The sequence below is a fragment of the Rhinatrema bivittatum genome, chromosome 3 (genome assembly GCF_901001135.1).
Source record: "Rhinatrema bivittatum chromosome 3, aRhiBiv1.1, whole genome shotgun sequence".
NCBI lineage: Eukaryota > Metazoa > Chordata > Amphibia > Gymnophiona > Rhinatrematidae > Rhinatrema > Rhinatrema bivittatum.
The window spans coordinates 124,370,342-124,397,144 of NC_042617.1; the positions used below are offsets into that span (position 1 = coordinate 124,370,342).

General features: G+C 47.8%; 1 protein-coding gene across 1 annotated transcript in view; it reads left to right on the forward strand.

Moving 5' to 3' along the window:
* USP34 (ubiquitin specific peptidase 34) overlaps positions 1-26,803 on the forward strand; it is a 1,009,100-nt gene that overhangs the window by 333,552 nt on the left and 648,745 nt on the right. The window contains exons 14-17 of the mRNA XM_029593702.1: positions 8,932-9,548; positions 12,088-12,302; positions 14,221-14,336; positions 14,442-14,569. Coding sequence (XP_029449562.1) covers positions 8,932-9,548; positions 12,088-12,302; positions 14,221-14,336; positions 14,442-14,569 — 1,076 coding nt within the window. The remainder of the gene's footprint in view (positions 1-8,931; positions 9,549-12,087; positions 12,303-14,220; positions 14,337-14,441; positions 14,570-26,803) is intronic.

A 26,803-nucleotide genomic window follows, 5' to 3' on the forward strand; every position in this document is an offset into this window, starting at 1 on the left:
CCTCATATACTACCCTTAGAAGATGTCCGAGACCCTCTTCCATGTCCTGAAGAAGTTGTAGTGAAGAAGGTTGATATCCAAAAACACTACATCTACCAGTTCATCTTTATCCACATGTTTATTCACCCCTTCAAAAAAATGTACGAGATTTGTGAGGCAAACCTTTCTTTGGGTAAATCCATGTTGACACTATCCCATTAAACCATGTCTATCTAAATGTTTTGTGATTTTATTCTTTATAACAGTTTCCATGATTTTTCCTGGCACTGAAGTCAGGCTCACTGGTCTATAGTTTCCCGGATCACCCCTGGAGCCCTTTTTTAAATATCGAGGTTACATACAGGTACAATGGATGATTTTAATGATTGGTTACAAATTATTTGAAAGAGGTCTGAAATTTCATTTTTTAGTTCTTTCAGAACCCTGGATTATATACCATCTGGTCCAGGTGACTTAATACTCTTCAGTTTGTCAGCTGGCCTACCACATCTTCCAGGTTTACTGTGAATTGATTCAGTTCATCTGAATCGTCACCCTTGAAAACTGTCCCTGGAACAGGTATCTCCCCAACATCCTCTTCAGTAAACACCGAAACAAAGAATTTGTTTAGTTCTTCCATGATGGACTTATCTTCCCTAAGTGCCCCTGTAACCCCTTGATATTTAATGGTCCAGCTGACTCCCAGGCTTTCTACTTTGTATATATTTTAAAAAGTTTTTGTGTATTTGCCTCTATGGCTGACTTCTTTTCAAATTCTCTCATAGCCTGTCTTATCCATGTCTTACATTTAAATTGCCAATACTTATGCTTTATCTTATTTTCTGTTGATGGATCCTTCTTCCAGTTTTTGAATGAAGATCTTTTGGCTAAAATAGCCTTTCACTTCAGTTTTTAACCATGCCAGCAATTGTTTGATCTTCTTTCCACCTTTCTTAATGCATGGAATACATCTGGACTGTGCTTCTAAGATGGTATTTAACAATGTTAACGCCTATTGCACACTCTTAACTTTCGTAGCTGCACCTTTCAGTTTTGGTTTTTTTTTTTAACTATTTTTCTCATTTCATCAAAGTTTCCCTTTTGAAAGTTTAGTGCTAGAGCCGTGGATTTACTTACTGTCTCCCTTCCATTATTATGATCACTATTGCCTAGCGGCCCCACCACAGTTACCTCTCTCACCAAATCCTGTGCTCCACTGAGAATTAGATCTAAAATTGCTCCCTTTCTCGCAGGTTCCTGAACCAATTGCTCCATAAAACTGTCATTTATTCCATCCTCATCCGGGAACATTATCTTTCTGGCATCTCTTGATGTTTCACTTACCCAGTCAGTATTGGGGTAATTGAAATCTCCCATTTCCTGGCGTGTAGCCAGATGGACTCAGAACAAATGGGATAGTATCCGCGTGCTAGCAGTTGGAGACGGATCTGACGTCAGCACGGGGTATATAGCCCCACAGGAAGCGCAGCGATTCAGTAATTTCCGTCTCCAAAGCAGTTTGGAGTGCCTACACGCTGGTTCAAGCGTGCTTTCCAAGACTACTTTAATTTTCTCTTTTTGCTTTGTTTTCTAGATTTCTTTCTCTACTACCGAGTATTGAGCCCCGCGCTCATTCGGGGACGTTTTCAGCTCGCCCCCGAGTTGAGCTTCCCGGGGCGCCTACCGGGGACCCCGGTGGGAAAGTCCTCGGTCCGGCCGAACCGCGGCAGGGACGTTGCCTCCCGGGGGAGACTCGGGGTGGCTCCGAGGCCCTCGGTCCCGGCGTGGACGAGGTAGCGGGTGCAGTTCCTCCAATCGCGGCGGTGAAAGGTACCGGCCCTTTCCCCTCGCAGCCGGAGACCGCCTGTGTTCCAGCCTAGAAGAGCCGAAGATCGGGTAAGGTGTACATCTCTTCGCCCAGGTCTCCGAAGTTCGAGGATCGGCGGCGTGGCGAGCCGTGGAGGGGTGGCTCTGTTCAGGTATTCCGCGCCCGTAATAGGCGCGGCTTTCTTCCTTCTTGTGCGTCTATGTACGCGTATTGGCTGCCACTGTGAATGTTTGCCGCATATTATTGTACGCTCCTCATTCAATGCTTTTGAATTGACTGCTTCATATTACCTGCCGCTGTGCGCGTATTGTATTCTGCGCCTATTACTGCCGCATACTATTGCCGCTGTGCGCGTATGGAATTCTACGCCTATTGCTGCCGCACACTATTGCCGTTGTGCGCATACTGTTTTCAGCGCCTATTGCTGCCGCATACTATTGCCGCTGTGCGCGTATTGTATTCAGCGCCTATTGTTGCCGCATATTATTGCCGCTGTGCGCATACTGTATTCAGCGCCTATTCCTGCCGCATACTATTGCCGCTGTGCGCATACTGTCTTCAGCGCCTATTGCTGCCGCATACTATTGCCGCTGTGCGCATACTGTGTTCAGCGCCTATTGCTGTCGCATACTATTGCCGCTGTGCGCGTACTGTGTTCAGCGCCTATTGCTGCCGCATACTATTGCAGCTGTGCGCATACTGTATTCAGCGCCTATTGCTGCCGCATATTATTGCCACTATGAGCCTGCTGTGTTCAGCGCCTATTGCTGCCGCATATTATTGCTGTTGTGCGCGTACTGTATTCAGCGCCTATTGCTGCCGCATACTATTGCCGCTGTGCGCATACTGTATTCAGCGCCTATTTCTGCCGCATATTCTTCCCATTGTGCGCCTGCTGTATTTAGCGCCTATTGCTACCGCATATTTGTGCGCACTTTTTGTCTCTGGTATGGATCAGCACGCGGCCGCGTCCTCGGCAGCGCAGCCGCTTGTTTCCGGCATTTCAGCCCTTGGCCTCTGCTCAGTATGCCATCTTAGGGCCACGCGCAGTGCTGAGCCTGATTCACTATGTGTCCAATGTGAGGCAGCAGGGGGACCCGCGGGCCTGGACCAGTCTCAACCACAGTTTCTTGGCAGTTCCCCTGGGGCTACCCCGGATTTGGGGGGCAGTCTTGACCTGTCCGGCATCCAGGGGCCCCTTGTACCCCGGCGATTAGAGGCTGCTTCCATTTCTTGGGTGGATCTTTTTCAGGGTATTCATGCCTTTGTCCAAATGCAGACGGCTTCCCGCCCAGGCCCTACTGGTCCGGCTGCTCCTGTGGTTCCTGTTGTTTCTGCGCTTCCTGCGGTGGCTGCGTCTGCGGTGTCTCCTGCCGCTGCTCCGGTGACTGCCCCTCGGGATCCTGTGCCTGGACCCTCCCAGCCTTATCGGGAGCGAGACCTCCCGCCACTGGACAGTCCGGATCAATCGGACCAGGAGGTTTCGCCGGACGAGTCCGTCCTCCCGGACGAGGGGGACCTCCCCCCGGGGATTGAACCTTATAGAACCATGAGGAGGTTCTTCCCTAAGGAGGACCTCTCGGACCTCGTGACTCAGTGTCTGGCGGAGCTAGATATCACCGGTCCCAGTGCTTCGGCTCCTTCGGCGCAGAACCCTCTGCTGGAGGGTCTTCGGCCTACCGCCCGCCATTTTCCTTTCTTGCAGGCGGCTCAGCAACTAATCGAATTGGAATGGGCGGCGCCGGCGGCTTCCTTCAAGGGGAGCCGGGCCCTGAAAGGTATGTACCCGCTGGCTCCGGCTCTCCAGGACCTGCTGGCATGTCCTCAGGTGGACGCCTTAGTTAGCGCTGTGGTCAAGCGCACTACTATTCCAGTGGAAGGGGGACGGCCCTCAGGGAGCCCCATGACAGACGAATGGACGCCATTCTGAAACAAACTTTTGACGTGGCGGCTCTTTCTTTGCGGATTGCGGCCTGCTGCACTGTGGTGACACGCACCTGTTTGTCTCAGGCCAGGAACAACGCCCCAGCGGCCGACATGGAGTCTGCTCTTTCCTTTCTCACCGATGCTGCATCGGATTTGGTTCACACTACTGCTAAGGGGATTTCATCCTCCGTAGCCGCCAGGAGGCAGCTCTGGATCCGGCCATGGTCGGCTGATGCGCCTTCCAAGTCTCGTCTCACCAGGTTACCCTTTCAGGGCTCGTTTCTGTTTGGCAGTGACCTTGATAAGCTGGCCTCTACCTGGGGTGCCTCTCCTGTGCCTAGACTTCCGGAAGACCGATCCAGAAGGGGACAGCGCTCTTTTCCACGGCCCTACAGGGGCAGGAGTTCCCAGCGCTTTGTTCCGTATAGGGGGTGCTATCAGGCGACTCGTCCTCCGGCCAGGAATCAGTCCTTTCGGACCAAGCAGCGCAAGCGGGGGGCGGGCCCGGGCTCGAGCCCCGGTCGCGCACCACAATGAGAATTTGCCGATTCATCTGGGGGACGAAGCCATAGGGGGCAGGTTGACCCTCTTCTACCCCAGATGGGTCGAGATTACATCGGACCAGTGGGTCCTCGCCGTTATCCGGGACGGATATTTTCTGGATTTCCGCCTTTTTCCTCCGGACAAGTTTGTGGAATCTTCATGTCCCCGGCACAAGGAGGCAGCGTTGGAAGCGACCCTGGCGAGGCTCCTGTCCTTGAACACCATCCTCCCAGTACCTGCCTGGGAAGTGAATTCTGGACACTATTCCATTTATTTCATGGTACCCAAGAAAGGGGGCACTTTTCGGCCTGTGCTGGACCTCAAGTCTGTCAATCACTACTTACGGGTACCGAAGTTTCGTATGGAAACTCTGCGCTCTGTCAAAGCCGCAGTCCAGCCCAGGGAATTCCTCACGGCCGTAGACCTGTCAGAGGCATACCTGCATATTCCGATCCATCCAGATCATCAACGCTACCTGCGCTTCAAGGTTCTGGGCCGCCACTTCCAGTTTCGGGCTCTACCCTTCGGGTTGGCCACGTCCCCACGGACATTCACCAAAGTGGTAGTAGTGGTGGCGGCGGCCCTCCGGCGAGAAGGGATTCTGGTCCATCCCTACCTAGACCGACTGGCTGATCAGGGCGAAATCTCGAGAGGAGAGCCTGCGGACAACAGACAGAGTGATCGCCCTTCTGGAAAGCTTGGGCTGGGTAATCAACCTCAGCAAGAGCTCCCTATTGCCTTCCCAGTCAATAGAGTATCTGGGAGTGCAGTTCGACACCCGGGCGGACACGGTCAGTCTTACGACCAAGAGACAGTTGAAACTTCAGCAACGTATCCAGTATCTGATGAAGGTCAGTCGGCCCATAGCCTGGGATTATCTGCAGGTTCTGGGTCTCATGGCATCCACCCTGGAAGTGGTGCCTTGGGCGCGGGCCCATATGAGACCTCTACAGCATTCCCTGCTCTCTCGCTGGAGCCCCCGTCGCCGGGACTATTCCACGCACCTTCCTCTACCGACCAGAGTTCGGATCCAGCTGCGGTGGTGGTTGCAGTCCAACCACCTGAGCAGGGGGTCGGCGATGTCCTCGCCCACGTGGACCTTGCTCACCACGGATGCCAGCCTGAGCGGCTGGGGAGCACATTGCGAGGAGCTCACCACGCAAGGGCGATGGAACGGAGAAGAGTCAACGTGGAACATCAATCGCCTGGAGGCCCGGGCAGTCCGCTTGGCCTGCCTTCGACTCGCTCACAGACTAAGGCACAGAGCTGTCAGAGTGATGTCCGACAACGCCACCACGGTGGCCTACATCAACCGGCAGGGCGGAACCAGAAGCCGACAAGTCTCTCTGGAGATCGCCCCACTGATGGTTTGGGCAGAGGCGAATCTGCAAGACATCTCCGCCGTCCACATTGCCGGGAAGGACAATACCACAGCAGACTTCCTCAGCAGAGAAAGCCTGGATCCGGGAGAGTGGCAGCTGTCCCACACAGCTTTCCAGATGATTGTCGATCATTGGGGGATTCCGGCCATGGATTTGTTGGCGGACAAGTCCAATGCTCAAGTACCCAGATACTTCAGCCGCAGGCGCGACCCGTTCTCACGCGGAATCGATGCCCTGGTCCAGCCATGGCCTCCAGGGACTCTCCTATACGCCTTCCCTCCGTGGCCTCTGCTGGGCGCCCTCATCCACAAGATTCAGACTCACCGGGGCCTAGTTCTTCTAGTGGCACCAGACTGGCCAAGAAGACCCTGGTACGCGGACATGAGAAGACTACTGGCAGGGGAGCCTCTTCCTCTGCCTCCTCTCCGGGACCTTCTACATCAAGGTCCCATTCTACACGAGGATCCAGCTCAATTCTCTCTTACAGTCTGGCCCTTGAGAGGGGGAGACTGAAGAAACGAGGTTACTCGGGGCCTGTGATTGATACACTCCTCCGAGCTCGCAAGTTTTCCACATCCCTTACCTACGTACGGATCTGGAGAGTGTTTGAAGCCTGGTGCGACACTCGCGACACCAATCCACATGCCACCCCCATACCTATGGTGTTGGATTTTCTGCAGGATGGGCTTCAGACGGGTCTCTCCCTCAGCTCCATCAAAGTTCAGGTAGCAGCACTGTCTTGCTATGGTCCTAGGAGGGATGGCAAGACCATCGCCAAGCACCCAGATGTCTCTCGTTTCCTGCTGGGTGTCAAGCATATTCGTCCGTCACTAAAGTGGCCTGTGCCCTTATGGAACCTTAATCTTGTTTTGGATTTCCTCGCGGGATCCACCTTCCGACCCCTTCGGGGCTTGTCTCTCCGGTCTCTCACCTTGAAGTTGGTGTTCTTGCTGGCGGTGTGTTCCGCACGCCGCATCTCTGAGCTACAGGCACTGTCCTGCCGCGATCCCTTTCTACGGATCACTCCGGAGGCTATCCATCTTCGGACGGTTCCCTCCTTTCTCCCTAAAGTGGTTTCACAGTTTCATCTTAACCAGACTATATCCTTGCCTACCACGGTAGGTTTGCAGAAATCTGAAGAAGGCCGTTTATTACGCCATCTCGACATCGGCAGATTGCTGCCCAGGTATCTGGACGTGACACAAGACCTGCGAAAGACGGACCACCTGTTCGTCCTCCACAGCGGGAAGAAGCAAGGTGAAGCGGCCTCTCGGCCCACCATTGCCCGCTGGATTAAGGAAGTTGTCAGAGCAGCCTACGTGGAGGCCGGGAAGGCTCCGCCTCTTCAGGTTAAGGCTCATTCCACCAGAGCGCTCGCAGCGTCCTGGGCGGAGTCCAGGATGCTATCACCTGCAGAGATCTGTAAAGCAGCGACATGGTCCTCCCTACATACCTTCTCCAGGTTCTACCGCCTGGATGTCCAGGCCAGGGAGGACTCGGCTTTCGCGAGGGCGGTACTACATGGTCCTCAGGCAGCCTCCCGCCCTGGCTGGGAGTAAAGCTTTGGTACATCCCATTTGTTCTGAGTCCATCTGGCTACACGCCAGGAAATGTTTGGATTACTTACCTGGTAATCCCCTTTTCCTTAGTGTAGACAGATGGACTCAGCATCCCGCCCTGCTGCCTGTGTACATGGGTTCACCGATTCCAGGTAAGCCATGGCTTTTCTTTCCATGAGAGCGTACGCTCTACCAGTTTCAGCGCTTTCCGGTTGTGAACGTTGGCGGTCTCCAGCCAATGTCAATCAGTCAGGGGAATCCTGTTTTCACTTTTCACTTTTCACTGAGCGTCAGTACACACATCCATAACAGCTTTTGCAAGGAAGATTACTGAATCGCTGCGCTTCCTGTGGGGCTATATACCCCGTGCTGACGTCAGATCCATCTCCAACTGCTAGCACGCGGATACTATCCCATTTGTTCTGAGTCCATCTGTCTACACTAAGGAAAAGGGGATTACCAGGTAAGTAATCCAAACATTATTACTGCACTACCAATTTGGTTAACTTCCTTAATTTCTCTTAGCATTTCACTTTCTGTCTCATCATTTTGGACAGGAGGACGATAGTATACTCCTTCACTATACTCTTCCCCAACACAAAAGGGATTTCTAACCATAAAGATTTGATAGTCCATTTAGTCTTTTACAGCATCTTTATCCTGTTGGTCTCTATGCCATCCCGGATATAAAGCACCACCCCACCACCAAGTTGCTCCTCTCTCTCATTGTGTTATAATTTGTACCCTGGTATAGCACTATCCCATTGGTTATCCTCTTTCCACCATGTCTCTGAGAGGCCGATTAATTCTATATCATCATTCACTGCTATACACTCTAACACTCCCATCTTACTTCTTAGATTTCTGGCATCAACATATAAACATTTCCAAGTATGTCTTTTGTTTATATTAACATTCTGCTTTTCAGTTGATAGGGATAAATTGGAATCTTTTACCTCAGGTGAGTTTTTAATTATAGGGACTTAGACTACTTTCCTTGTTTGTTTGTTTGTTTGTTTATTTATTTATTTATTTATTTATTTAGAGATTTTTATATACCTCGGCACGTTCAGAACATCACCTCAGTTTACAAAGAACCATAATGCAGCAGCAAGCTTTACAATAAAATAATTCTTATTATTGGAACCTCTCTGTTGGAATGCCCTTCCTCGAATGCTTCATTTAGTATACTTTGAAGATACCTCCCTCGAACCATGCATTGCAGAGCAACTGTCAGCTTTCCCCTTTGATTTAGTTTAAAAGCTGCTCTATCTCCTTTTTAAAGGTTCGCACCAGTAGCCTGATTCCACCCTGGTTACGATGGAGCCCTATCCCTTAGGGAAAGACTCCCCCTTTCCCAAAATAGTTCTCCTGTTCCTTACAAAACTGAAGCCCTCTTCCTTGCCCCATTGTCTCATTCATGCATTGAGGCTATGTTTCTATGGTTAAGCTAAATGGAATAGAGAAAAAAATAGAAGAGAAAAAAGTAAATTATAAAGAAAACTCTTAAAATTGTGTGGCTCTTAAAATTTTGGCTGGTACCCAGGTTTTCATAATATTTTTCCAGCCCCAGTTATATTGCAGTTATTGAAATAAGATCCTTTCCTGATTTTGGGAGCCAAGAAAGCTTTAGAATTTTAATTTGCTGCTTTGATGATTTTCATCTTTTGTAGCATGGAAATAAGTGCTGCTTTGTTGTTTTTTTCCTCTTCAGGAGTCTATGCAAGGTAGTTCAGATGAGACTGCAAACAGTGGTGAGGATGCCAGCAGTGGTCCTGGCAGCAGTAGCGGCCATAGTGATGGATCTAGTAATGAAGTGAATTCCAGTCATGCTAGTCAGTCTGCTGGCAGCCCAGGCAGTGATGTGCACTCGGAAGATATCGCAGACATTGAAGCTCTGAAAGAAGAGGAAGAGGAGGAAGAAGACCAGGATCATAACCCTCAAAAAAACAGTAGAAATGCAGAGCTGAGAAAGAGAAAACTGGAATCCCAAGCAGGCATTTGCTTGGGAGAATCTCAGGGAGCAGCAGAGAGGATCGGTACAGGCAATGGCACAAGCAAGGACCTTGTATTTAATCCTGATACTGTGCAGCCAGTTGAGAATCGAATTAGAATGCTGGATGCTTGCTCGCAGCCGGAGGATTCAGAGCATGATATGGTGGGAGAAATGAGTGCTGCTCACATGCAAGGGTCTCAGGATTCTTGTATCACACGTACAGGGGACTTCTTGGGTGAAGCCATTGGAAGTGAGTTATTTAACTGTCGACAGTTTATTGGGCCACAGCACCACCATCATCACCATCACCACCACCACCACCACCATCATGATGGGTAAGCATTTTATATGGTAGTTGAAGTATGCTTTTCATATCTTAGTGCTGATCTGTCATATTTATAATCAAATATTTTCCTGAAATAAAACTTACAACCACACTCTAGGTCATGACTTGTGCTTCAACCCATAATTTAGGACCTGTCTAAAGTGAAAAATAGGAGGCGGTATAATAGGTGCTAGGGATGTGCATTTGTGCATCCATTCGTTTCGTTTGTTCTGTTGCTAAGCACGTGTACACATTAGATGTACATGCACACCATTCTTTTTGTGTGCACATTTATCCATTCGTTATACATGCACTTAGCTGTGAAACAAATGAAATGAATAAATGCATTTAGGCCAAATATCTCATTTCTCATTGTTGCATAGTTTGTGGATTTCTGATACGCTTTGTTTTTGAATCATTTACTTAATTTCATAGCCCTTCATTTTTTAGTTTTCATAACATCCATATATTGGTGGTTGGGCTTTGTCAAAACAGTTCTCGGCTGATTTAGCATTGCTTGGTGCATATGGGAATGGGTCAGAAGGAAAGTTTCCCATGCTCTACAGCAGCCATGTAGGGAGAATCTTCTTTTCTTAGCTGGGCTCAGACTGCCTGTGATAGAAAAGGTTATGGTTGGAAGAAGAGCCTTGTTCACTTATTTTTTACATCCATTGATCCAGCCCTTTCTGTTGACCAGAGGTAGAAAATCCAAATCCTTGAGGTGTGCAAGATATCCATAACATATATGCCTGAGATATATTTGTGTATGCTGCCTTCATTATATGCAAATACATTCATGCATATTCACTGTGGACATCCTGAACACCAAACTAATTTGCAGACTTTGAGGATTAGAGTTGCCCATTGCTGCTGTGGACTCACAGATTGGGACTATAATGGAACTTGCCAATTTACTATAGTAAGGTATCTTGTTTCAGCTTATGCTGTATAGCCTTTGTGCATTGAATGAGCTGTGCTTACTGGTTATGCCCAAGGTATCAATGAACAGAAGATGGGTCTCTTTCAGTGGAAAGGAGATTGTGGAATCATGGGTCATGGGATGAAGATGAAATGGGTTAAACTTGGGAGTAATCTAAGGAAATATATCTTTACAGAAAGGCTGATTAATGCATGGAGCAGCTTCCCAATGCAGATGGTGGAGACCAATACAGTGCCTAAATTCAAGAAAGCATGGGTCAAGCATAGGGGATCTCTGAGGGTGTGCTAGGGATTGTAGAGCTGAGCAGTTTGGATGGGCAGACTAGATAGGTTGTATGGTTATTTTCTGCCATGGAACTATATTTCATGTACCATCTGAGATTCCTGTAAGGACTTGGTGCTTCTAATGAGGATTGATTTATCAGAAACACTTTAGCTAGCTATATGCTATAATGTGGCTATTATCTGATGTGTATCATTAGAGAGGGAGTAATTACTTACCTTGCATTTGATTGTTTCCTGCCTATCATTCAAATCCACAGTTAGGCGCTTTTAAAGTTGACAATTGTAGGGTCCTCAGGTATTACATTGTCATGAAAATAACCTCTTTTGTTACGCTTTTGTCTTATTTATTTTAATGTTTTTTGTTTTATAATTATGTTGGAGATGCTTTTATGTATGTGAATCTTGTAAACCACCCAGACATGGGCTGATATGGCATATAAATATTTTAAATAAATAAATACCTGTAATTGCTGTTCTTCAAAGATAGTAACTCAACCCAATTACTTCCCTTTTTGGGATTTGTCCATACATGTCCCTTATTCTTGTCATCATTAGAAATGAATTGTGAATAATTAATCTTATCCATTATAGTAAATGATGATAAAGACCAAACCGAGCCATCCAGTTATTTGTGTTTGTTAGGTAAATGTGCTTATAAACTATAATGCTATCTAGTGGAGTAAGAACTTTTGGAAATAGTCAGGGTTCTTAAGCTTCATGTTTTGAGGGCTGTAACTAGATCTGTGTTTCAGGATATTGACAGTGAATATTTTCCAGATTTATTTGCATGCAGCCACTCTATATGTGGTTTTATATGTATTGAGTGCATTTAAAATCAGATCTGATCATTGCATTCGACCACTGGAGTTTGAGATCCCTAACAGGGTTCTTCACCATCTGGTCCTCATGGGCTGCAAACAGATCTGGTTTTCAGGCCATCCAGAATATTCATGAGGTATTTTTATTTACAGTACTTGGTCCAGGTAACAGGTTAACTTATATATTTTGGTAAAGCCAAAAACCAGACCAGTTTGCAGCCCTTGAAAATAGAAGAACCCTTTTGTAGTGTTTCAGAAAAGATCCTTTTAACATGTTGAGATGCTGTCACATGCATTATCTTACCTAAAGTTAAAAAGGTCATGCAGAAAGTTCTTCATGATTTCTATGACAGAACTTTTAGTTCTCTTTTTTTTTTTAAAAAGACTATTTCAATCTTTGACTGTCATAGAGTAGTTACATTGACCAAATAGAAAGCATTATGCATATAAAGATTTTTTCCTCAATATGAAATGTTTCTTGCTGAATATACTGTTTGTGTTTCACAGGCACATGGTTGATGATATGTTAAGTGCAGATGATGTCAGTTGTAGTAGTTCTCAGGTCAGTGCAAAATCGGAGAAAAACATGGCAGATTTTGATGGTGAGGAATCTGGTTGTGAAGAGGAACTTGTACAGATTAATTCACATGCTGAGCTAACATCTCATCTCCAGCAGCACCTTCCCAATCTTGCCTCTATCTACCATGAACATCTTAGTCAAGGTAAAGGGTGTTAAGGAAAAAAGAAAAAGCTGCAACAGAGGGATCTAAAATAAAAAAAAGTTTTTAAATATCTTTGAAAATCTTTTCAAACAGCTAAAGAATTTTTTGTTATGAATTACTATTGAATCCAGAGTTGTAGAATGCAATAAATATAACAGTAAATTGCACTAATTTTCTTGTATAACTAGAATAAAATATGTGCAGTGTTTCTGAGAACACCAGTAAAGAGGATATAGTAATTTGTTTTCATCTAGTTATTGATGTTTTAAGTTATCCTGTATTTGTAGACTCTCCCTTCTGCTCCTACTTCTCCTTCTGCAATAAAGGTTCATTAGCTCACTAACGCCGTAACGCATAGCGAGATGCATATGCAAATTTCAACATTTTTCCAGACTGGGCGGAGTTACGACAGAGTAAATTAAAATGAGGGGTGCTTAGCGTTGCATGCGATAGCATAACATACGCTTTCATGAGTTTTAATGCCGGAAATAACTACCGTACACCTTTTTTTCCTGGCATTATGCCTGTGATAGCTATGTGTTACTGCCAAAACGGGATTTGCCATATTTATCGCAAATTCCGTTTCGGGCAGGGAGAGAGAGAGCGAGAACCTTTTGGGAAGCACACTTAATAGTCAACTATTTATACTATTGTAAGATGGGCCACTAGCACCTGGGGGTGAGGTATAGGGAGTGATGAAAGGTACACAAAGATGAGAATTGTACAATGTACTCTCGACCAAACTTGATGCACTTTCATCACTCCAGATCACACAAAATCTTTGCTGATGGTAACCGTTCGGTTCGTACGTATCACTGTGCATGTAAAACTGCTCCCCCGAACCCTTCCCAACCCCCAAACCTCACCCCCAAGTTGCTAGTGGTCCTTCTTACAGTGGTATAAATAATTTACTTATACGAGGGCCTTATAAAGTATCTCTCTCTTTCTCTCTCTCGCTCTCTCTCCCTCTCCCTCAGCTGCGATGTGACAATATCACGGGTGCGATAAATTTTACTTGTGTTACAGTAAAATAGTTATGTGATGCAATATCACGAAAATTACCCTAACCACAGCCCTTTTTTATCGCAGGTGCTATTTTTTGCAATTTTATAGCAAAATGATAAATCTAGGTCTAAAGTTGGGAGGAACTTCTGAGGCGGACTTTTTCCATTGTCACTAATTAAGCCAGCAGAGGCTACCCTTGCAGCATTATTTGTTCCACCTTATTTCTTCTTCAGTCTAAGCACATCAGTAACATAGTATAAGTATACTGTACTTTTGCACAAAGATCTTCATTTTTGAATGCTTTCGTAGCTAACTATAATACCATTGTTGAGTTCTCAATAGATTTCCTTTCCAAATAAGGTATGTGGTTTCTACTGAACAATAAGTGCAGTGGCTAGGTGACCTTAAAAATATAAAAAGAGAATTTTTTTTGTATACCTTCTGGTTGCCTACATAATTTGTGATTTTTTTCCCCTTTGACTGAAGATCTCATGTTCTGACATGTATGCCTTCACTGTCCTGACTTCTGTTTGGATAGGCCTCCAGACTAAGCATTTCGTTGATCTGTGGCAGAAAGCAATCAGCAGGGAGAGGAGGCAGTGTTAAAACAAGCAAGGGAGCAGGCCTATGGCCTGAGCACTGCAGTAGTCAGAGAAGGGAAACCCTGCAGCTTGGTGGAAAGGGCTCACAGCTGATTCAGAGCTCACTTTACTTAAAGGTGGGGGTGTCAAGAGAGCTATGTAGACTAGAAAGCAGTGTACTGATTTTTGGGGAGGCACAGATTAGATGAAATAGAGGAAGAGAAAAATGAGTAGAGTATGATTCTAAACAAATTTTATACAGTCCAATCTTGCTTTTGTAAATACCATCCAAATAGCATTTTTTGTATCTGGTATGCTTATGTTTTGCTTAGGACCAGTGGCTCATAAACATCAATACAACAGCAATGCAGTGGCTGATATCAATTTGGATAATGTTTGTAAGAAGGGGAACACATTGTTGTGGGATCTTGTTCAGGATGAAGATGCCGTAAGTTAAATACAAATGATATGGCTTGTCAAAAACTCAAGTAAAATAAATACAAAACAGCCAACCAACCAAAATAGTATTATAACCTCTTCCATCCTGATGCAGATTCACCTCTCTGAAGGGTTAATAAATGAGGCAGAGAAGCTGCTCTGTTCCTTGGTTTGCTGGTTTACAGACAGACAGATAAGAATGAGATTCATTGAAGGCTGCTTGGAAAACTTGGCCAATAATAGGTAATTGTTTACTTGTATGATTGTACTTGTGCTGTATTTGATTGTAAAGGATCTGCATAGTGGCTGGTCATTTTCACCATGAAACTGATGGACTGTATCTGTTCTGAAATGCTGGTTGATGCACAGGTTAGTGCACTTGAAATAAAATTGGCATTGAAGTTTGGAGATGATGTAGACCTCTCTGCTACCATATTATTTTACAACTTGAGGTGCATATTCCAGACTACCAGTGCACTATGAACCACCTGACTCATAAAGCATACTGCATGTTTGCCATTGGACATTAAGTGAAACTGCATATTCTTGGTAATAGGTCTGATTTTTAACCAAGAAATTTGTGACTTCGTACTGTTCTTCATTCGTCTCTGCAGGGTGCTTCTTTTAACTCACTTGTGTACAGTCTATTTGTTTAACACATAGGCCTTGTTTCTAAACACACTGCTAATTTATTTCATAGTAACATAGTTTCTCACAGGACAAGCAGGATGGTTGTCCTCACAAATGGGTGACATCGAGGATGGAGCCCACCACGGAAAACTTCTGTCAAAGTTTAAACAGAACTTTGACTGGCCCCTACTGGGCATGCCCAGCAAGGCACTGACCCTGCAGCCAGCAGGGGTCTCCCTTCAGTCTTCTTTTTTCCGCGCAGCAGTTGCCACGCGGTGAAAGGAGCTCTCTAACCACGTTCCTGACAGGAATTTGGAAGTTAATTTCCTAAGAAAATTTGCCCCTCAGGGGTCTCCCTTCGACAAATTTTTAGTCATCTTACAGAACCCGGTAAGTTTTTTGCCTTTTTCCATCGACTACCGTCGATTTTGGCCCTTGAGGCCTGTTGGCACTTACCGATCCCCAGCCTAAATTTTGGCTTCAGGCCATGGCAACGGGGTTCCGCCGTTGTCCGGATTGTACCCGGACTATGTCCATCACAGACCCCCACAGGGTTTGTGTAATGTGTTTGGGTAGTGAGCATGATGTCCTGACTTACACCAAATGTGCCTTAATGACACCCAAGGGTCGCAAAGCCAGGATGGAGAAGATGGGGCTCCTCTTCCATGCACCCACCCCAACGCCATCGATAGCATCGACGTCATCGGAACCGGCACCGTCGAAGTTGTACCATCATCGTCAACCCTCCGGTGACCGTCCGCCATCGATCGCTTCTCGGCCGTCGACTCCCGTCCCTTCCCCGGATGGGCGAGGGGATCGGAAGGAAAAGCACCGCCATCGACGGCACAAGTCTCGGCCTGTCGAGGATCCACAGCCATCGACCTCTGCTCAAGCCGAGCCACCGACAAAGAAGCCGCGAACAGACCGGACACCCTCCACGTCTCGTTCGCCGGCATCGAGGAAACCCTCACCCTCCCGGGGTGCGGGGGCCGTGATCCCACCGGTTACGGTGGTCCCTCCGGCCCTGCCTCAGCCTCCCTCTCCCGTCGAGCCGGGTATGGTTACCCCTGGTCTCCGGGCAGAACTGGACCGGCTGGTCCAGGAGGCCATCGAGAAAGCGATGAAGAAATTGCAACCTCCATCGGCACCGTCTCCGGCACCGGTTCCAGTGCCGCCACCGACACCGGCACCGGCTTCGCCACCGAGGAGGGAACCGACCACCGAGCCGTTGATACAAGCGCTAGCACCGCTACTGAGCCGCATGGAGGCGCTCATGACGGCCCTTCCATCGGTGATTCCAGTACCATCGACAACACCACCGTCTCCGACTGGATTTTCATCGGCAGGAGAAACACCGTTCCGGATTCCCCCTTCCGGGGTGGTTCCATCGGTGCCTTCTGGTATATCTCCACCGATATATCCTTCGGTTCCATCCATTCCACGCCAGGCACCGATTCCATCGGCAGCACCGAAGCCATCGATGCCATTTCTGGTTCCACCTACGGCACCGATTCCACCTCGGTTTCCATCGATGCCTTCAGAGCCTCAGCCAGGTCCATCAGGGCTACAAGCCCCACTTGATCCCTACGATACCTGGGGTGATGATGATGATACATCTTCTGACACAGATTTGCCTTCGCCACCATCTCCTACAGAGAGTAGAAAAAGATCTCCTCCTGAGGATCTATCTTTCATTAATTTTGTGAAAGAGATGTCAGAAGTTGTACCTTTTCAACTACAATCTGAAGCTGATGACAGACACCAGATGATGGAACTCCTTCAATTTCTGGATGCTCCAAAAATCATCGCTTCCATCCCTATACACCAGGTGTTTTTGGATCTGCTCAAGAAAAACTGGGAATCTCCTTCATCAGTGTCCCCAGTTAACAAAAAAGCTGACTCCACCTACCTTGTCCAGTCAGCACCAGGTTTCCAAAAACCTCAACTGGATCATCGCTCTGTTGTGGTTGAGTCCGCGCAGAAGAAGGCCAAGCGTCTTAAGCCACACTCTTCTACCCCACCTACCAGAGACAACAAGTTCCTAGATAGTGTTGGACGGAAAGTCTATCATGGAGCTATGTTGATTTCACGCATAGCTTCATATCAACTTTACATGACTCAGTACAACAGAGCCATCCTTAAGCAGATGCAAGACTATGCTGACACATTGCCAGACCAATACCAACCGCAGCTTCAAGCCCTTCTTCACAAGGGATTTGAGGCAGGGAAGCACGAGATTAGGACTGCCTACAACATATTCGATGCTTCCACAAAAGTTTCAGCCACAGCCATCTCAGCCAGACGTTGGGCTTGGTTAAAATCATCCAACCTTCGCCCAGAGGTTCAAGATCGTCTTGCTGATTTACCCTGCTTAGGCGATAATTTGTTTGGAGAGCAAATTCAGCAGATTGTGGCGGAGTTAAAAGACCACCATGAGACGTTGAAACAACTCTCATCTGTCCCACCTGAGCTGACCTCCAAGCAACCGCAAAAGAAAGACTCTAAGAAGTCATTCTTTCGACCACGCCGTTATTACCCTCCATCGGCCAGGCCTCGTCCAGCTCGATCCTCTACTAGGCCTCAGCCGCGTCAGCCTAGGAAACAAAGGCCTACTGTAGCCCCTCCTCCTGGGCCTGCGGCTGGCCTTTGACTCCCCTGTAGGGAACACATGCCAAACCCCTCTTCCGGACATCCCTGTAGGAGGTCGACTGTACCATTTTCTACAACCTTGGTTGCAGATCACCTCAGATCAGTGGGTGCTAACAATTATCGCACAGGGTTACCACCTCAACTTCATAACTCTTCCGGCAGACTCCCCGCCTCTTCAAGCGTGGAGTCTATCCACCCATTTGGCTCAATTACAACAGGAAGTATCCCTTCTTCTGCAATCAAATGCTATAGAACCCGTTCCTCCCTCTCAACGAGGCAAGGGATTCTATTCCAGATACTTCCTAATACCAAAGAAATCAGGGGGACTACGTCCCATTTTGGACCTTCGAGCCCTCAACAAATACCTTCAAAAAGAGAAGTTCAAAATGGTAACCCTAGGCGCGCTGCTCCCTCTGCTACAAAGAGGGGATTGGCTGTGCTCTCTCGACCTCAAGGACGCTTATACCCACATTGCGATCACACAATCCCATTGCAAATATCTGCGGTTTCTAGTAGGCCACGACCATTATCAATACCGTGTCCTCCCTTTCGGTCTAGCTTCTGCCCCACGAGTCTTTACCAAATGTCTCGTAGTGGTAGCAGCATTCCTAAGGAAGGAAGGTGTCCACGTCTACCCATACCTGGACGATTGGCTAATCAGGGCCTCCACCCAACAGATAGCTCAATCCTCCCTAAACTTGACAATTCAAACACTCCTTTCCTTAGGGTTCCTCGTCAATTACGAGAAATCTTGCTTAGTCCCGTCTCAAACCTTATCCTTCATTGGGGCAGACTTGGACACCTTACAGGCAAAGGCTTACCTTCCTCTTCAGAGGGTCCACACCCTAATGTCCCTGGCTCGCCAGCTCCAGTCTCAGAACACTGCCACGGCTCGCCAGTTCCTCATTCTCCTAGGGCACATGGCATCCTCGGTTCAAGTCACTCCCATGACCCGACTAGCCATGAGAGTAACACAATGGACTCTACGACACCAATGGATTCAAGCTTTTCAGCCTCTGTCCTCCATAGTCACAGTCACACAAGCGCTGCGCCTATCCTTAACCTGGTGGACGACTCAGGTCAACCTCCTTCAGGGCTTACCCTTTCTTCCACCGGATCCGCAAGTAATCCTAACCACCGACGCTTCTCACATCGGTTGGGGAGCCCATGTGGACGACTTTCAAACCCAAGGGTTATGGTCCAAAGAGGAAGCCGAACACCAGATCAATTTCCTGGAACTTCGAGCAATCCGCTATGCGCTCCGCACTTTCAAAGATCATCTCTTTCATCAGATAATCTTAATCCAGACGGACAACCAAGTGGCCATGTGGTACATAAACAAGCAGGGAGGCACAGGCTCCTTCCTTCTGTGTCAGGAAGCTGCGCAGATCTGGGCGGAAGCCCTCTCCCACTCCATGTACCTCAGGGCCACTTACCTGCCGGGAGTAGACAATGTATTGGCAGACCAGCTGAGCCGTGTCTTCCAACCACACGAGTGGTCACTCGATCCTTTGGTAGCGACCTCTCTGTTTCACAAGTGGGGTTCTCCCCGCATAGACCTCTTTGCGTCCCCTCAGAACCACAAAGTGGACGATTACTGCTCTCTCATTCGGAGCCAGCACTCTCGGCCGAGGGATGCATTCTCCCTCAAGTGGACAACCGGTCTGCTCTATGCATTCCCTCCACTCCCTCTTGTGTCAAAGACTCTCGTGAAGCTACGCCAGGACGGAGGAACCATGATCCTGATAGCACCTTACTGGCCACGCCAAGTATGGTTTCCAATACTCCAGGATCTCTCCATCCGCAGGCACATTCCTCTGGGAAAGGACCCGCATCTGCTCACTCAAAACGACGGATGCCTCCTCCATCCCAACCTCCAAGTCTTGTCCCTGACGGCATGGATGTTGAAAGGTTAGTCCTTCAGCCTTTCAACCTTTCAGATTCCGTTTCTCGGGTCCTGATAGCTTCACGAAAGCCTTCCACAAGAAAGTCTTACTCATACAAATGGAAAAGGTACACATCATGGTGCACTTCTCAGTCCCTTGATCCCCTTTCCTGTCCAATCTCCAAATTCTTGGACTATTTATGGCATCTCTCTGAATCAGGTCTTAAAACCTCTTCTATCAGAATGCATGTCAGTGCGGTAGCCGCCTTCCATAACGGTATTGGGGGTAATCCTATTTCAGTACAACCCCTAGTAACACGCTTTCTTAAGGGCTTGCTCCATCTAAAGCCGCCCTTGCGTCCTCCGGCCCCATCCTGGGACCTTAACCTGGTTCTTGGTCGTCTTATGAAACCTCCTTTCGAACCTCTGCACTCCTGTGACTTTAAATATCTCACTTGGAAAGTGTTATTCCTTTTGGCTATTACTTCAGCTCGCAGGGTTAGTGAATTACAGGCCCTAGTTACCTATCCGCCTTACACTAAGCTCCTGCAGGACCGCGCGGTACTCCGCACTCACCCTAAATTTTTACCTAAGGTAGTTTCTGAGTTTCATATCAATCAATCCATCATACTACCTATCTTTTTTCCCAGGCCCCACTCCAACTCTGGAGAGCAGACCCTGCATACCCTAGACTGTAAACGAGCTCTAGCTTTTTACCTAGACCGTACAGTTTCCCATAGAAAGAGCACTCAATTATTCGTCTCTTTCCATCCTAATAAGTTGGGACAACCTGTGGGTAAGCAGGCTCTTTCTTCCTGGTTGGCGGACTGCATTTCTTTTTGCTATGAGCAAGCTGGCATTCCTTTTCAAGACCGTGTTAAAGCACACTCTGTGAGGGCCATGGCGACGTCAGTGGCACACCTTCGATCGGTGCCGCTTCCTGACATCTGCAAAGCTGCAACCTGGAGTTCTCTCCATACCTTTGCAGCCCATTATTGTTTGGACAAGGCTGGAAGACAGGACTCCATCTTCGGCCAGTCTGTCTTGCGTAACCTTTTTCCAACCTGATGTACCAACACCCTTCCACCTACCCGGTTGGGTGCGGATGCCCTTTCCCAAATTTCTCCTCACTTATTGTGCCTGCTGCACACCGTTGGGTACATTTGGTGCAAGTCGGGACATCCTCAGCTCGGTACTCACCCATTTGTGAGGACAACCATCCTGCTTGTCCTGTGAGAAAGCAAATGTTGCTTACCTGATGTAACAGGTGTTCTCACAGAACAGCAGGATGTTAGTCCTCACGAAACCCGCCCGCCTCCCCGCGGTGTTGGGTTCGTTTTATTCTTACTTTCTAGGCACTGCCTGTAGCTTTGAAAATCAGACTGAAGGGAGACCCCTGCTGGCTGCAGGGTCAGTGCCTTGCTGGGCATGCCCAGTAGGGGCCAGTCAAAGTTCTGTTTAAACTTTGACAGAAGTTTTCCGTGGTGGGCTCCATCCTCGATGTCACCCATTTGTGAGGACTAACATCCTGCTGTCCTGTGAGAACACCTGTTACATCAGGTAAGCAACATTTGCTAAATGATGGCAGATAAAGATCAAAATGGTCCATCTAGAGGCCAATGTAATAAGACCTGTGCTGAAATCCACACTGATTTTTCTGTACTGATTTTTCTGGTGTGCACAGCAAAAACCAGTGGAAGAGTGAGATGTAATAATGGCTGCATATGCTAATTAGATAAGTGCATAAAATCCATGTATATCAAACACATGTGCCATAATGCGCGCAGTAACGCGTGCTCATGGCCCTATGTAGTAAATTGCACAGACATTCGCACAGAAACCTGTGAGGACATCTATCGGCGTGTGAACATCCGCGATTGATTGTCGGGGCAGAAGCCTTTTTCGAAAAAATGAATAAATTGGTCCGGAAGTTGATGTGAAGGTGGATAGAGCAATATCTAACTTCTTTATGATAGGATTCCGATCGCAGGCGAAGGCGTGAAATGGAGATTGACAATTCTGCCTCATTGAGAAGTTGCCTTCTCTCTACCAGTTCTGTCTGCAGCTTGGCTGACCCACACACCAGCAGTTTCATTTAACTCCTGCCCTAACCCAAGTGCTAAAAGCCCGCATTAAAAAACCCACACTAATCTGATCTCCCTGCTAGTGCAGCTCCCTGCATTGACCATGATTAGATATTCGCCTCCTTTGCATGCCATTAGCATACACTTTCTCAAAACAAGGCAAGGGTTGGAAAGCGGTTTTATGTGCATGGTTTTTCCCATGCGCAAACCCTTATTACATACTCGTCTAGGTTTCGTGCTGAAACCCACGGCAGCATTGCCATTGCTTATTACATCTGCCTCACCTGGTCTGCCCAGCAAGTTTATTTTTTTTTTTAAACAGATAGTAACTGCCACTCCATGTAGGTTACCACCAAGCCTCCTATTAAGAGTAGTAACTACTGCTTTGTGCAAGTTACCGCCAAACAGAAATGTAAACTTTAGGTGTAGCAAAAGATACAGCGTTTCCTCATTTCTGTTCTCTAGCCAGTAGGAATCCTCTGTTTTTGTCGCACATCCTTTGAATTCTGTTACTATTCTTGTCATCTCTTCCAAGAGGGCATTCTATGCATTCACCACCCTTTCTGTGAAAAAATATTTCCTGACATTGTCTTCCCCCTTGGAGTTTCATATCATGATCCCTAGTTTTTCAACTTCCTTGCCTTTGGAAAAGATTTTATTTTTCTGCATTATTAACTTCTTTCAGATATATCTCCCCTGTTTCTAAATTTCTCCAGGGTATACATATTTAGATCCTTCAGTCTCATCTTGTAAAATCTTATGTTGAAGTTTCTAGAACTTTGACTTAGCACACTGAGCATGCCCTATACCACGAGTCCACGCGGGGTCCCTCTCTAGTCTCTCTCTTTTTGAGGAGCTGTAACAATTGTGGTGTGAATGAGCTCACTTTGGTGCACCAATGGACACCTAGCCATCGACATTGTTGGTTCTATCGATTGTCACCAGCAGACATTGTTGGAGACTGACCATTTTCAATCTCTTCCAGGCTGAGGATGTCTGGTTCCTCATCATCGGCCTTGGCATCGGGAAAGGACCAGGCCGAGCATTAAGGGAAGCCAAAGAAGCATTGGGACCGGTCCCTGTTGATGCATGGTGCTCGGCATGGGGATGCACCGGCTTTTGCTCCGATGCCCCTGAAGCAACCCTGCGGAGAGGAGTGCCAAGCTTCCATCAGTGATGGGGGTATGTGACTATCTTCACTGGTCCTGATGCCAGTCACCAATCCACTTCAAGGGTCCAAGGAAGAGCTGGCTGCTCCTCCTTCCCAGTCGGTCTTGGCATCAGCGACATTCGAGGAAGAGCTGGAGTGGTGCTGCAGGGGTTCAGTCCTGTGGCACCAACTGAACCAGACCCGATGCCGCTTGTACTTGTACCACTTCTGGAGAAGCTCAACATACTCATCTGTACGTTACTGATTGAGTTGGGGCATTGAACTCCCCCTACCGATACGGTGGTTGTCATTGGTTCCTCCGAGTAGGAAGCTCCACAGAGTCCAGTGGAGACGTCGAGGCCTACCACCCCACCATACAATTCTTCCGGTGCCTGCACCTCTGGACATAGGCCGAGCACCTAGGGAACCATCCCCTGTTGCTTTAAGTGAGTATGAGGAACCAAATGACTCCTGGGGGGATGATGATTCAGAATCCTCAGAGAGCTCTGAGGGCCTTCCTTCAGACCCTTCTCCAGAGGAGCAAAGGAAGTCTACACCTGAGGATTTGGCCTTCACAGGGTTCGTGAGGGGGATGACAGAAACCATCCCTTTCCTGTTATTGACAGAATAGGATGCCAGGCACAAAATGCATGAGATTCTCCAGTTCATGGAGCCTTTTAAGGAGATTGTCCCGGTACAAGAGATCCTTAAGGAGTTGCTGATGATGATATGGGAACAACCCCTCACAATGCCTTCTGTCAGTAAGAAGGCAGACTGGTTTCACCTTGTTCAGAAGGCTGCCCCACCAGTTGGTTTGGGGTCAAATCCGCTCTCAAGAGGGCCAAGCACTCTCAGACTCATTCATTGGCACCCCTGAGCAAGGACCATAGAGCGATGGACACTCTCTTGGGAACAAAGTATTTCAAAGTACCATGCTTATTGCCCACATTGCCTCCTACCAGCTCTACATGAGCCAGTACTTGCAGAACATCTGGAAGCAATGCAGGAGGTGGCTGAGCAACTGACTCAGCAGCAGGACACCCTAATGTCACTAGTGCATAAGGGCCTGGAGTGCGGAAACACAAGGTCCATGCGATCTATGATGTTTTCAAGATGGCATCGAGAGTCTGTGCAGTGAGAATCTGTGCCTGCAGAATGGCATGGCTGCAGGCCTTGGGTCTATGACTAGAGGTACAGGAATGACTTGCTGTCATGCTGTGTACTGGAGAGAATCTCTTCGGAGGTAGAGTGTGAGGGATGCTGTGGCCCAACTTCAGGACCACCACGAGACCTTTCCACAACTCTCCGCCAGTCCTCTGGACCCGTCCTCCTCTTCTAGGAGGCCGGCGAGACAGGGATAGAGGAAGTCTTTCTTTCACCAAAGGAAGTACTGTCCTTTGCCTCCTCACTCCCATCAAACACCATCAGGGCTTCCGCAGCTGGTCCAAGCAGCAGAGAGCCCCTGAGCCCCAACCGGCTCCTTAGTCAACTCCAGGGATGGGGTTTTGACTGGGCCATAAGGAGCGTAAGCCAGTTGCCTGTACCTGGGATGAGGGATCCTTCGGTCAGGGGAAGACTGCAATTCTTTGCGAACCGATGGCTCAGAATAGCTTCGGATCAGTGGGTTTTGTCCATCATTCGTCAGGGATACCAGTTGAACCTATTGGCTGTCCCACCAAATTGCCCTCCCTGCCTGTTTTGGAAGCTGGTAGTGCATCAGGAGGTAATACTTAGCAGAGCTCTCCTCCCTCTTAACGGCCAGAGCAGTTGAGCCCGTACCACCAGGGCAAAGAAGGCGGAGATTCTACTCCAGGTACTTCCTGATACCAAAGAGAACAGGAGGACTCCGTCCCATCCTAGACCTAAGGGCCTTGAACAAGTTTCTAAGAAAAATAAAGTTCAAGATTTTCTCTGGGCACCTTGATATCCCTTTTGAAAAAGGGAACTGGCTATGCTCCCTCGACCTAAAGGACAAATACACTCATTTAGATGTTTCCCGGTCACAGGAAAGAGATCAGATTTGTCATGGGAAAATAGCACTTCCAGTACAGGGTGTTGCTATTTCGACTTGCGTCAGCATCACGGGTCTTCATAAAATGCCTGGCTGTGGTAGCAGAGCAACTCTGCAGGCCGGGAGTCTGTTTTTCTGTATCTGGATGACTGGCTGGTCAAGAGCACATCTCAGGCAGGGGGCACCAGGTCTATGTGTTTGACCATTCAGGTGTTGGAGTTACTAGGGTTCGTTCTCAACTACCCAAAGTCCCATCTCAGCCCGTCATTTCAATTGGACTTCAAAGGAGCCCTGCTACAGATAGCTCAGGCTAAGGCCTTCCTGTCTTACAAGAGGGCAGTCACCTTGGCGACTGTCATGGCAGAGATACAACAGATCCAGCAGGTGTCAGCCTAGCCCATGTTGAGGTTGTTGGTCCGCATGCCCGCAACAGTCCATGTCACTCCCTTGGCACATTTACACATGCTCAGAGCTCAGTGGATCCTGAAGTCACAGTGGCGCCAGGCCACTCAGTGCCTCCAAGATTGCTTCCGAGTCACTCCTTCTCTCTGGGACTCATTGTCCTGGTGGTAGATACTTTCAGATCTGGAATAGGGGATCTCATTTCAAAGTCCCCTTCCTCAAATTGTCCTAACCACGACTGCAGCTACCCTGGGGTGGGGAGCTCATGTAGATGGACTCAGAACCCAGGGTCTCTGGTCTGCTTATAAATGCTCTTTCAACTTCCTGGATCTTTGGGCAATCAGGTATGCACTATGGGCTTTCAGAGATCAGCTGTCCAAAAATGTTGTCCTGGTCCACACCAACAACCAAGTAGCTGTGTGGTATGTCAACAAGCAGGGAGGCATGGGATGGTACCTCCTGTTTGAGGTGTAGTACCCAACTTGTCCACCTAGGGTCTGTTGTGTTCAGGCTGTCTCCCTCTCTGTTACCAACAACACATTGTGCCCATTGGCACTTGATTATGTGTCTGGTCCCCTTTTGTGTTTGGGAGCAGCTTATAGCTAGGGATTCACCCATGTGTGAGGACTACCATCCTGCTTGCCTCGGAGAACACAGAGTTGCTTATCTATAACAGGTGTTCTGTGAAGAAAGCAGGATTTTAATCCTCATGAAACCTGCCTGTGACTCCATGGAGTTGGGTTTCTCCAATTTTTTATTTTATTTATAATGCTATGATACAAGACTGTAGAGGGACTCTGCTTGGACACATGGTATAGGGTATGCTGGGCATGCTCAGTGTGCCTAGTCTAAGTTCTAGAAACTTTGATGCAAGTTTTCCGCATCAGGGCTCCATTTGATGATGGCACCCATGTGTAAGGACTAACATCCTGTTGTCCTCTGAGAACACAAGTTACAGGTAAGCAACTCTGCTTTCCTTGTAGATCCTATACCATTTTGGCTGCTTTTCTCTGGACTGCTTCCATTCTGTCCTTATTCTTTTTGAGATGTGGGCTCCAGAGCTGAACACATTATTCCAGGTGAGACTTCACCAAGGGGTATTATTACCTTCTTATTCTTGCTGGTTATAGCTCATTATGCAGCCCAGCAAATTTCTGGCATTAGCCACCTCCTTATCACATTGCTTTACCACCTTTGGATTGTCAGAAATTATCGTCCATTGGTCTTTCTCCCAGTCCATGCACATGATCAGTCTTTCGCTGCCCATCACGTGCAACTCTTTTGGATTGCCATACTCCCAAATGCATGATTTCCTAGCATGTAGACAGATGGACTCAGGACCAGTGGTTTTATTCTCCCCTGCCAGCAGATGGAAACGGAGCAAGCTGATGTCACAGTATACATAACTCTGCAGTGACCCCAGCCTGGTAGTGTTCTCCATCTCCAGCAGATGTTGTACGTGCATCTCTCTATAAGGATTGCTTTGAGCTTTTTGAAAGGAGAAATTCTAAATTCAAGAAATGAAAGCCCCGTTCTCCTGCGGTGAAAGCTAAAGGTCCCTCCCCCAGCTGAGAATTCCTGAGGTAATTTCTGTGGTCCCTCAGAGGTGTGCCTTGGTCCGGTAGCTGGGTTTCCTGGCATGAACTTAGCTGCTAGTTCAGCTAAA